This window comes from Ochotona curzoniae, unplaced genomic scaffold (genome assembly GCF_017591425.1).
Source record: "Ochotona curzoniae isolate NIBS_2020 unplaced genomic scaffold, NIBS_Ocur_1.0 patch124, whole genome shotgun sequence".
Taxonomy (NCBI): domain Eukaryota; kingdom Metazoa; phylum Chordata; class Mammalia; order Lagomorpha; family Ochotonidae; genus Ochotona; species Ochotona curzoniae.
The window spans coordinates 47,751-61,025 of NW_024466667.1; the positions used below are offsets into that span (position 1 = coordinate 47,751).

The following is a 13,275-nucleotide window of genomic DNA, read 5'->3' on the forward strand; positions in this document are numbered from 1 at the left end:
AATTTGGAGAGGTTAGACTATTTGAAAAACAGAAGGTTATCCCTGATTGAACTTTGACCTGATAGTGGACCCTTTGAAGTGTTTGATGATGACTTTGCCTCACTGTTCATTTCAGTTGGCTCATTACTCAGACATTGTGGCTTTGAGGTAGCTGACTGTAACACATATTTTAATCTCTGCTTTGTTCTGTTGTTGCTACATATTGTTTCCTTACATTTGCTGATTTTCTCATTTTTAAAAAAATTGCTATTAAAAAAATTATTTTGAAAGGCTGAGTTACAGAGAGATTGATCTTCCATCCTCTGGCTCACTACCCCAAAGGGCTGCAACAACCAGAGCTGGGCCAGTCCAAAGCCAGGGATCATAAACAGCTGCTGGGTCTCCCTTGTGGGTGCAGAGACCCAAGCACTTGGGTTATTGTCCACTACTTTCCTCAGCTATTTACAGGGAGCTGAATCAGAAGTGGAGCAGCCAAGACGAAAACCAGTGCCCATATAGGATGTTGGTGCTGCAGGTGAAGGTTTAGCTTATTAATAGGGGCCCCTAACTTTTATTTATTTGAAAGATAAAAAGTGACAGAGAAATGGGTCCAGCTTTGTGATCATAGTGAGTTAAGCTGCCACCTGCAGTGCCCACCTCCTATATGAATGCCCGTTCATGTCCCAGCCACCCCACTTCTAATCCAGTTTCCTGATAGTGGCCTGAGAAAGCAGCAAAAAAATGGACCAACTGGTTAGGCTCTTGCCACCCACTTGGAGACTGAAGAAACTCCTGTCTTCAGCTTTTCCCAACCATGGCTGTTGCAGTGATTTGAGGAATAAACTGACAGATGAGAAAACTCTTCCCTCTCTATAATTCTACCTTTCAAATAAATAGATAAATAAATCTTATAGAGAGAAATTTCCCAGTTGCTGGATCACTGCACAGAGAGCCTACTGTTGCTGGAGCTGGACCGAATGAAGACAATGGCTAGGAACTCAGTACTGGTCTCCCGCATGGGCGGTAGGGACCCAAGCACATGAGCCATCACTACTGTCTTCCAGTTTGTATGTTAACAGGAAGCTGAAACTATAAGCAGAGCTGGGACTTAGATCTAGCACTCCAATGTGGAATGCAGGCCTGCTAAGTGGTATCTTAGCCACTGTGCCAAGCATCCACACCCAATATTCTGTGACATATGTACTTTGAAAATTTTCTGTTTGAAGAACACAATCTGCCACTGTTGGCAGCATTGCTATTTCCTTCCAATATTGTCAGGCTGATCCCTTTGCTCCTATTTATCTATAATGGAACATTCTAACACTTAGCTGGTAAAGTTAGACCCAGAGGTGAGCCCACCTATGAGAATGTTGTGCCATCTTTGACCTGTTGTTCTGTACTAATATTTTTTTGCTTTTCATTTTCAGCAGACTTATTCCAATGAAGCCCATTGTGTTGAAGAAATTCTGAAGGTGAGTTCATTGTTAACTATTTTTCATTTGAAATAGTTTTTAGTGAGACAGGCCTATGTCCATTTACACTCATTCTGCCATTTCCACCACGTTTAAATTCCCCTCAGCCTGCCTCGCCCCCCCCCCCTCCCGCCCCCGTCACTCCTCATACGCACATATAAACTTCCAGGAGCAAAATAAAACAAATAATAGCAAATGGAGACTTGAAGCATTATTCAGTTTTCTAACAGATTGTATTGATTAAAGTGGATTGTACAGACTGTCAGCCTCTTGGATCAGGATTTTATGACATCCCAACTTTTTCTGGCTGTCCACAGACACTGGAAAGTTGCTTGCTTCCCAGAGAGGCAACCCCTGCATTGATGTGGCAGGGAAAACACAAGCTATTAAATCACACTTGATTGATATATCATGCTGTTTTATAGATGATGCCTTGTCTGGGTGGCCAATGAAGCCATGAAACTTAAAGGTATAAAAATAGTGGGAAGTAAATGGACATCTTTAGAGGGTTTATTTGTTTCTGAGTATTAAGACTGTGTCATGAGCATTTGTGCTCCTTCAGATATGTCGTTGAGTATGTTACCAATTTGTTCAGCGTTTCTTGCACAAGGATGACAGATTCCTTCTAGAATTCATCTTGGTGCTTGGGGCAGTGTATAAACTCTCTTGATTTGGCTTTTCCTTTTATCAGAAAAGGATTAGATAAACTATGTGTTTCTTATTTTGGTTTTAATTCCTAGGAGATCAAACTTCCTTTTAATGCGCACACACAATCATTGTAATAATTGAGGATTTTGTGTATTTGTTTTGTATTCTTTCTGTATGATTTTAATTTGCTTCCATGTCAACTTAGTTTATTTATTAATTGAAAGAGTTAGACTCTTCCGTTTCTTGTTTTGCTCTCCAGATGGCTGCAATGGCCAGTGCTGAACCAGGCTAAAGCCAGGAGCAGGGAACTTCTTCCAAGTCTCCCATGTGGACCATCAGGGAGCTGGATCAGAAATGGAGCAATGGGGACACAACCCGTTGCTCATATGGGACATTATTTATTGCATGTGGCAGTTTAATTCATTGAGCCACAACTCTGGTCCTATTGTGTTTTTTATAAGGCTTCTAATTTGTTTTCATTTTTTCCCCTTGAATACAGTAAGAGAGATGACACGTGTGTATCAACTGGAATTTCTTCTGTTGCTTTTTTCCTTCAAAATATACATAGATTCATTTTCTTTCAGTTTTTATTTGAAGTATCAGTTGATGGTAGTGCCGAGTTATCTTGTCCATTATATTGATTATCTTCTCACATGTGATATTTTTTATAGTTAGAATTTTCTGAAAGAGCCCTCTAAGGAATCATGGCTTGAGGTACTGAAAAAGAATTTTACTCCAAAGTGGGGCATGTATACCTGAACTAGGGCATTAACAGCTAGGCTAACTGTTCCAGATGAACATTGTTTTAATTCAGTGAACCCATCTCTCTAGTCCTGTTCTTCATATATAATGTCTCGATAATTAATTTTTGCTTACTTGCAAACACTTGAGAAAAAGTAAGCAAGGAATGTGTTTTCACTTGAAAGTCACACATTATTGGGAAAATAAACAGAAAGAAGGCTATTTGGGACTGAAGAGTCTATTACTTTTCTTCATAGAAATTGAATGTCTATCTCCTTCTTTCCTCTGTGACCACTGCTAGGGCATCTGTTCTACTTGGATCTTGGTTTTCTCATGATTAGCTGAAGGTTCTGGGCTGTAGCTGATCATTAGAGCCCATGCCAGGTTGTTCCATCTGGTGTTTGTCCTGATATTTGCTCCTGCATTGTGGTTCCCTTTCTTGTCATCTACCAGCAGTTCGGAAGCTTGCCAGGAATAGAAACAGGATTCTTTCTGATGGTGATAGAGGCAATACATAGCAGATATTGGTTCTCTAGGGGCAGTATTTAGGCTGAAAGCACTCAAGAAAGGAAGTGGTAGCTTGTAACTCCTACTGGCTGATGGGGAATGATGATAGCAGACAGGCACTGCTAGTATCCTGGGAAGGGTCATGCATGAGGAGCCAAAGAAGACAGTGTGCCTCAGAGGGCATGTGGAAATTGTTCGATATTCTGCTTATTATTGCTGTGGCCTTGATAGCTACCTGAGGAACCAAAATGATTCTAGGTGGCATTGCCTTTGCAGCATCCCAGAGATGCTGGTACAGTGAGTGGAAACATTCAGCTTTTTTTTTTTTTTTCCTTTCAATCACTGATCCAGAAAATATTTGTTAAGTCTCCAGATACTTTTCTAGGACCTATGATGCTATGGTGAAGAATATAAGTTAGATTCCTTGTCACAAAGATTAGGGTGGGAAGAATAACTACACATTATAATGTTTGGATATTGGTATGGCGCTGTGAATCATGAAGCATGGCAATGAACAGTGCTTCAAGGATGGAATAAATTAGTTTTATAAAAGAACCTTCTAGAACTTGATATTGTGATCAAAAAGAAGACAGCTGCAGTGGGACCTAGAATGGCTTTGCCAAGGCAGATGTCAAATGCTTTGTCTCCAACCACATGGTAAGTCATTGTTAAGACAGTGCAAAACCATAGCTTGAGGACTCTGGGCAGCCTTTTCTCAATAGTAATGACCCCAATTTCCCAAAGCCTAAATTTCTCAGGCAAATTAGGCATTTAAGGAAGTGTATAAATTCTTTCAGCCTACTAGTGAGCCACTTAAGAACTGAAAGACTTTATGCACTTTCCAACTGCCCAATTTAATAACTGGGACAGCCTTACATACTGAGAACACAATGGATATTGCTTGAGAATAATTAGTGACTAAAAAGTCCATTGAGAACATTGGAAATCTAAAAAATTCTTGAAAACCATAGGTGATGCTTTCAAGGGCATTCTCAATGAGCTGTTATTTTTATGTTGTTGCATTATGATGGTTGCATACCTTAAAGCATTGACAAACAGCAGGAAGCTTTCTTTGGTGTGATTTTGAAATGTTTTTAAAATTAGAATTTTAACTAAGAGATATAGCACTTTTATTAAACGGATTTCCTGTGTACCATGTGTCTAAATCGCTACATAAAATACCTCTGAAATATAAGTGGTCCCAGTCTCCTCTTTTTAAAAAAAATATTTGAGATTCAGAGAGACAGACAGATGAAGGAAGGAGGCTCTCATGCTGGTTCACTTTCCAAATGACCATGATGACTGGAACTCAACAGATCAAGGCCAGTGCAGAAAGCTGAAGTCGGAAGCCAGAGCCAGAGTTGAACCCAGCCTCTCTGACATGGAGCACAGGCATCCTAATCCCATTGTCCACTTCTCAGAATTGAAACTCAAAGTTCAGCCAATTTATTTGGCTGAAACTGCTGCTTCAGGCCAGAGTTAGCACTCCAGTCAGTGTCTCTGACTTTAGGATTATTACTCTTTCTAGTACATTTTAGTGCACAATTCCCATTCTATCCCAAACAAATAGGTGACTTGTTAATGGATGAGGCAATGATTTCACTTTTGTAAAAATTCCGTAATTGTGGCCAGCATTGGGGCAGGTGAAACAACCATGTGGGATATACCATCCATATTATAGTTCAAGTTCTAGCTGCTCCACTCCAAATCCAGCAACCTGATAATGTGCCTTGGGAAAGCAGTGGAAAATGACCCAAGTACTTGAGCCCCTGCCATCCCTGTAGGAGACTTAGCTTAAGTTTTTTTTTTTTTTTTTTTAAGATTTATTTTATTTTTATTGCAAAGTCAGGTATGCAGAGAGGAGAAGAGATAGAGAGGAAGATCTTCTGTCCGGTGATTCACTGCCCAAGTGACCACAATGGCCAGAGCTGTGCCGATCTGAAGCCAGGAATCAGGAACTTCTAGGTCTCCCATGCGGATGCAAGATCCCAATGCTTTGAGCCATCCTCGATTGCTTTCCCAGGACATAAGCAGGGAGCTGAATGGGAAGCGGGGTTGTGGGATTAGAACCCATGACCACATGGGATCCCAGTGCATGCAAAGTGAGAATTTTAGTCGCTAGGCCACCGTGCTGGACCCTTAGCTAAAATTTTAAATTGGTGACTGGCCTGAACCACTGTGACCTCTTGGGGGTGAACTGCCACATGAAAGATGTCTTTCTCTGTGCTGTCCTTCCCCATCACTCTCCCATTCAAACTAAGTGCCACAACTCTGTGGCACTTTTTAAGATAAATCTTAAAAGGTAAAAATGAAAAAGCTCAGTTACTTTCATTAGTTTCAGATGATTTCTGAGAGGAAGAGGAGAGAGAATGCACATGTGTGAAAGGTTGATTTTTCATCTACTAGTTTCCCAAATGCCTGTAGCATTTAGGTCTGTGCCAACTGTAGCTAGGATCCCAGAACTCAGTCTACATCTCTAATGGGCATCAGAGACCCAAGCTTTCAAGCCATCATCTACTCTTTGCTTGGCTGTGCACTGGCAGAGGTTCTGGGACTCAAACTAGGCATTCCATATGGGATGAAGGTATCTTAGCCATTCATTCAAATACCTGCCCCTAATTTTACTCTTTAGCAGTATCAGGTTGCTTGTCACTGTGCAGGATCACTTTTGCCTGTGCCAGGACTCTAACCTGCAGAATAGCAGTAGGGAAGGCAAAGGAAGTGGTAAGTCCATCTCCAGCTATTGTAACAGCTGATGATACTCTTATGGAAATATGCTAGCCAGAACCTTGCCGAGTGAGATGATACCACATGCTCTGGAATCACTTACTCACTAGGAGAAGTTGCCTATTAGTCATTATACTGCCTTGCCAGCAAGGTCTGACATGTGTGGGAAGCAGCTTTTTTCTTAGATCCACAGGGTCAAGGAGCTTCTAAACTGTGCTCTTATCAAACTTTGGCCTTAGCACCATTATTTGGGATTTCATTTTTCTTATCTGTAAAATATTGCATTTGGAGCAAATGATCTCAATGCCATTTTAGCCCCTTTAAAAAGGGAGTATACAACATGCATGTATTTATGATTATTAGCTGACAATGTATTTTAAAATTTTATTTAAAGGGAACAGTTTCTTGCATTTAATAGATACGGGTTTAGAAGCATGATAAGACTCCCCACCCTACCCTCACTCCCTCAGATATAATCCATTTTCTACAACTATTCTGCAAGGCAAAATAAATTTCATGAATGGGTTTGAGAAAACTCAGTTAACATAAATACTTGTATGTTAAAATGTAAGTTTTAGAAATAGTACTCTCAACCAGAAAAAAAAAAGAAAAAACAACAAAATTAAACTTTTCTTGATGAACAGAAAAGTAATTTTTAAAGGCCCTTCTCCTGTGCCAGTAGTGTATATCAGAGAAGGGTCAAATCCATTAAAACTCTTCCAAGTGCAACAAGTGACCTGAATTACTTGTTTGCTTAAGTCAAACAGGAAAGGTCTTCTTCCTTTGAACTTAAATAATTCCAGGAAATGCAATAAAGAAGCTGAGGGAGAAAGACTTCATTGAGTTGAGATTGCTTTTCCAGCACAACATGTCATTTAAGTCTTCATGGTTACATAAGCTCTAGCAATTCTGACTACGGTTTATGTCCTCTGCTATGTTCACAGTGTGAAATCCGTACATGCATTGTTTCTTCAGCCTAATCCTTTCCCGTTTTGAATGTTGGAAATCTTCAGTTTTTGAACACAGCCCATTAAAACAGGCGTTCAACTTCTAAAGCAGGCTACGTTTTTCGTTTACTGTCACTCCATTCTACATTAAGTTTAAAAAGTTAACTTAAGTAGCTGTTGATGTTTGATATAATTTATTTTTTTTCTTCCCTTTCCAAATTTCTTTCCAGGAAATGACCCATTCATGGCCTCCTCCTTTGACAGCAATACATACGCCTAGTACAGCTGAGCCTTCCAAATTTCCTTTCCCCACAAAGGTAATTCCTTACAAGACTTGCAGGCACTGCATCCCCCACAGTCTGAGATATTGCTGTGAGCCAGATGGATGAAGTATTACTTGTTAAAATCATTGGAGCGAAGGTTAAAATTATGATTAATTTAGTCTCTGCTGTACTTCATGGTGCTTTAAGCTCTTTACTCTCCAACCTTTGTGAATAAGACTATCTTATCTTAGATTTGTTGAGGGCTTCGTAACTTGTAAAAGCATTCAAAATAAAAACCTTCCTGTACGTTTCTCATTTGATAATTTCTACTTTCGAGACAGAAAATGGAAATACGTGAAGTACACTGAGTCAGATATATACACTCACTCCTTACACTTAATGCAGTTGGTTTAATATTACCAACTGCATTAGAGCTGGGTTATATAACAATCCAAGAGACTGCCAACCTTTTTGTTTCTCTTAAAATATTGTGAACAATGTGTTAGAACTCTGCCATTTTCCCTATTGTTGGTTTTTACTTTTATTTAGCCTTGAGAATGTAGAAATAACCCCTTCAGATCTTGTGCTCTGTCCAGGCTGGTATGCATGTACGTGGTTTTGTATACAAAAATACATATATGTAGGTATGTACCATGTGCATATTTATAAATATTCCTATCCCTGTTACTGCTGTAGAAAATGTTTTATCCACATAAAGCCCAAATTTGATATAAGGTAGATATTTTACCTATTTCCCAATGAAAGCTGTTGCGCTTTTTTAGGATGATTCATTGCTATTGGTTTCTAACTAAAGCATCAAACTCTCTTAAATTATTTTTGCTTACCCCCAAGGGAAAAAATAAAGTCTGGGTAAGAACAGTGATAATAAAACCATTCATGTAAAGTTGGACTGAATCAGTGTTGCAGCCTGTGCATCAAAAAGTGATAAGGAGTACATAGGGAAGTGTGAATTATAAAATCTGTGTGGCAGGTAGTATAAAGGGAATAGTCTCTGCATATTTAATATACATGTGAAAGTTTTATGAAATTTCAGTATTGAAGCATCTACGGTTTTTCCTTACATTTATGTACCATAATGTGTTTATGACATTTTTCTCTCTAGGATTCTCAACACATCACTTCTGCAACCCAAAACCAAAGTAAGTAATTATCTGAAACACCAGGCATATGTTTTCCTATTTAGAAGGTATTGTAGCAAATCAGTTTGTCATTACCTGACTGATACTGTTGTAACTGTAGAATTATATACAATATTGGTTTGAAGTGTTTTGTGTGGTTCTTGTATTTTTTTCCTTAAAATTTCTTAAAATTACACATTTCTGTAAGAAACTCAGCACACATCTTGTGCAGCTATATTTTTATTTACGTTTGCCTAGCGATTATTTCTTATCTCTCTTTATGAATTGTGTATACCTGAAAATTCAAGGGGAGATACAAAGAGTTAACAGAATCCAGCTTTTCTTTGCAATAATAACCCTTTAAATCAATAAATTCTATGTGACTTCACCATGAGATAATGTGTCAAGCCTTAGAAAATGCCTAGGATATTTATATTCATTCAGTTCATCAAAATACAGCAGCAGGAATAAGCCACTTGCATACATGAAGCTAGCTGTGCTGAGGGCCAGCTGGCTAAGTGAAATGTATGGCATGAATGTGCATGTCGTAAAGGATGTGCAGATATTCACCTAGAGGTGACTTTTTTTTGCATCTTCCCCATCTCCTCTTCCTCTCTCACTTTTCCCCCTTTGATTACTTCATTGTTTGAATTGAAGGGTATGAGAAGAAAAAGATTAGGAAAAGAAAAAAAAATAAAGCACCTGTTCTATAGAACAAGGAATGGAGATGAGTGAGAGCCTGAGGGTGGCACCTGCGCTGCAACTCAAGGTTTTGTAAATAACATTGTATTGGGATCGCAGCTTGCCCATTTTCTGAACAAAGTGTAGCACACAAAACATGAGATATTTGCTCTCTGACCTCTGTAGAAAAGTTTAGCGGGTTTGCTCCTGTTGAGATCCTGAGTAAGGTCGTGCAGAGCACTCCTAGCTAAATTTTCCCCAACGGAGAGAAATAACCCTGGCTACATTGCTTCAGTATTATGTAAATAGCAAGGTGAAATGAACTGAAATTGATGGCAGTTTAGAGATTGGGAAATCGTTTTACTCAACATCTTGGCAGCTAACCCAAGGACAGATGGCCGGTTAAGTGGCACAGGTTGGAAGGAGACGCTAACTGGCCTGAGAACAGAGTTGCTGTGTGTGTGTCCCTTTGCCTCATGCTTTCCCTCTTCCTGCCTCTGCTAGGGCCTGCCAGTCATACAGATTATATGCCTTCTGTCAGATTCTTGATGCCTTGTGTGATTGCAAGCTGATTCCTCATTTTTGTGATGAGAATTCTGACAGTGGCCGGTCCCCTGTTTGTGTTGGCTCAACAGCACCCCATCTTGGGATCTTTTGTGCTTGCTGCCATTTTGTTGGTTTTCTGGTTTATGGTATTCTGGTTGATTGTTTATCTTTGTGAGACTATGATCTTTGGGATCTGATTGCAAGAGGTATAACTGTGTTTGGGGTGTGGATCGATAGAGCTCTGGTCCTATGGTGCACATTATTTTGAAAATTTGAGAGGGAAGTGGTAGAGATTTTACTTGTATGCCTCTCTATTTATGCCCACATTTGCAAAACATGTGTTCCTAGACTTACCCAGAACCTGTGGACTTTAGAACCTAGCAAGATGACAATGTGGGAGGCCTGTGCATGGTCAAAAAAGTGACTTGACTCCGCTAATTTGTATCTCTGTTCCCCACTTTTTAATGTGAGGGAAATGGAATTTGAAGTTATCTGTAAGAACTGCTGCCACCGTGAGGTTCAAACAATTCATTGCAAATATGTAACAATCTCCATTGGCTCTTCATGAGCCAAAGCAGTCATCCTTGGCTAAAAGGCACCCCTCTATTTTCCTTCTCATTTCCAGTTCTGTTTTGGTCCTCATTACCTCATGTCTAGACAACTAGAGCCACCTTCAGACTGGATTGTCAACTATTGCCTCCATAGTTACCATTGCCTACTCTAAGTAGATCAGGAAGTACCCCTGGATGAATTTTCCTGAGGAACCACTGTATCATGTCTTGTTAGAGCACTGAGAATTCCAGAGCCCAACAAGAAGCCCCAGCTTCCTATCCTGGCATTCAGAGCTCTCTGCAGTCTGTGTTCTGCCTGCCTTACAGTCTTCTCCACCACAGTTTTGCGCTGGGCATTACCCTTCCCAGATCTACAGTTGAATTCTTCCGACTTTACTTTTGGTCATGCTTTATCTCCTTCCTAATGTAGGCCTTACCCATTTTCCTGCAGGCACCTGTCAGAATTTTATCCATCTTTAGTGACAGCTTTATTCTTTTTCTAATTTGTCATCTTTTGGTCATTACCAACTCATTAAGTGACCTTTTGACCCCCCTCCCAGTAGAATGAGTTTATGGAATTGACTTGTGTACTTAAATCACACTGCCCAAAGCAGTAGACACTTGGTACAAATCTTTCATGTTCGTCAGTCAACTGTCGCTTCACTGAAGACAGAGCCGAAGGACTTTCACTTATTGGCATATACAAAGAGAGTCTGTTAATAGGTATGATGTGAATGAGTTGAGGGTGCATGAAAAGGATTGTCTAATGAAACTGCCACTAGAAAGGAAACCAGGCTCAGCCAGGGACAGAGGAGTGACATCAAACCACTCCTAGATGCTAGCAGTCCTTCCAGCTCTGAGCTGGGAGCCCCTATCAGTTGTCATCGACAGTCAAGTCTCTCAGGCATACTGCAAGCACTGTTTTTCAAGGTATTTTTGAAGCCTTTATTAAGAGGTTTTTTGTTTGTTTAATTCTGCCAAAGCCTTCATAGAAGGAGTGAAAGTTTTGTCTGCCGTGGAAAGACTGCCCCAGGGGTAGTATTCTGGCCTGATTGACAGCACTGTGGTCAACAAGCTTCACACCAAGTGTTTATGTAAAGTGGAAAGATACAAAGAGAACTTGAATGCCAGTTTCCTAGATAGCTGTCATTGTGCAGCTCTGATCGTGTTTCTCTCCTCCACAGAGCAGTATGAGACATCTTCCAAAACCCACCTTACTTCTCAGCAGGGGACATCGTAAGTAAAATGATTCTGTTTGTTCCGAGTTTCTAACATGACATTGGAAATGCAATTTCTGTATGTAAATGTGTTGTTCACAGTTAGGTTTTCTGCTTTCAAGTTGACATTCTGCAACTGCTGCTGCAGTATAAATGGAGGAATCGACCTACATTTATACATATCCAGACTAAGTTCTCGGATTGAAGGCTTATGCACTCCAATTTGTTAAGTGTTTTGTGAAAAGAAAAGTTTTTGAGTCATTGTTTCTATAATAATTGTGGGAAACAGAAGGCTTTCTTTGCCTTTTAAATGTTTAGTCCTAAATAGCCTTAGTGTTAAACAAGTTTGGGGGAATGTACACAAATTTTTTTTTTCTTGTTCTATGAAAAAAGAGCAAGGCCTGTTGCTCTAGATATTCTTTATTAAAGCCAAGGAAGTCTAGATACATTTCTGGTTATTGCAAAACTTTAGACTGCATGTTAAAGGCCTTCAAAATAGCACTTTGGCCCAGTTTGTCATTTCTTGATGGTATTGAATGACTGTTTCTATCCTTTTCTACAAGTGGATGTGGTGGTTGGAGGGCAGAGTTAGGAAGTTGTGCCCTCCGGCAGCATCTGGTCACTGGGCAGCGCTGCCAGGTGCTGTTCTTGGGCTTCCAGAGTCCTCGTTCTAGCCTGCCTCTCCTTTCAGGCACAGTGTTCGTGGACTGCGTGGCTTGTGTGAAAACCGTATAGCTGGTCTGAAGAAGTTAGTTACCTTCTTACAGTGGCTGAAGAGGTGGTTGGCTTATAGAAATGTCAATTAGGTAGTCACAGGACGTGGTTAAGAACTTGCATTTTCTAACATATCAGTCACTCAATACCATGTCAGTTAACTCCATAATGTTGTAAACTGTTGTTGATGTTATGTTGTGGCTTTTAATTGGTTGGGACGATATTCTGCCAGCTCTGCTTTCAGACCAGAGATGGTCTCCCCAAGAAACTGTTGAATTGATCTGGACAATAAGATGCTGGACTCTATGCATGGTACATGCTTGCAATGAAAGAATCATGACTGGATTTGAACTGTAATACTGCAATAAGGTGGAGGAATCCACCATGGGGGGAGGGTACAGGGAGGGGTTGGGGGAACCCCAGAGCCTATGAAACGGTGTCATAAAATGAAATGTAATAAAAAAAAAGGCATTGTTCTCTGAGGCTAGCTCCTGATACAGTTTGCTGTCATCATCACCGCACTCCCTCCACCCTGAATAGCAAAATGAGGGAAAGCATAATATAGTGAATTTTTCTAAAGATGAATTTAAGAATGGCTTTTTTGAGATACTAATGTATACTGGTAGATGAGGAGTTTCGGCTTTTAACTTTTTTTTTTTAACTAGAAAAAAGCATGTAAACGTATATCAGTTTCCCTCTTTTTTTTTTTTTTTTTTTTTACCTATCTCTTTAAAGACTTACTTTATTCATTTGAAAATCACAGTTGATAGGGGCTGGGGATTGGCAGAGAGAGACAGAGAGAAATCAATCTCCGATCTGCAGGTTCATTTTCCAAAAGACCACAGCAGCCAGCAGGAGCTTCCTCTGAATCTCACCCGAGTGGCAGAGACAAAAACATGTGAGCTCCTTTTCCCAAGTCGTTAACAGGGAGCTGAATCTTAAATGGAGCAGTTACTGGGACTCAAACTGTCCCTCATGTGGGATGCTGACGTCACAGATAGTGGCTTTACCTACCATGGCACAATGTCAGCCCTTTGCTTTTTCTCCTTTCACTGGCCCTTAAATTCTAAGAGCCCAGGATATAGTGGCTTAGATTACATTGAAGTACCAGAAGTTTTCTGTGGATCCCTGGATCATACCTTT

General features: G+C 40.1%; 1 protein-coding gene across 3 annotated transcripts in view; it reads left to right on the forward strand.

The window, feature by feature from the left end:
* The window catches only part of LOC121166319 (AF4/FMR2 family member 1-like), a 92,866-nt gene that overhangs the window by 33,766 nt on the left and 45,825 nt on the right, over nucleotides 1-13,275 (forward strand). For 2 of the 3 annotated variants that reach the window (XM_040995458.1, XM_040995460.1), the window contains exons 3-6: nucleotides 1,407-1,451; nucleotides 7,252-7,338; nucleotides 8,408-8,444; nucleotides 11,386-11,437. In XM_040995458.1, the coding sequence (XP_040851392.1) occupies nucleotides 1,407-1,451; nucleotides 7,252-7,338; nucleotides 8,408-8,444; nucleotides 11,386-11,437 (221 nt within the window). The remainder of the gene's footprint in view (nucleotides 1-1,406; nucleotides 1,452-7,251; nucleotides 7,339-8,407; nucleotides 8,445-11,385; nucleotides 11,438-13,275) is intronic. The other variant, XM_040995459.1, reaches the window with a different exon arrangement.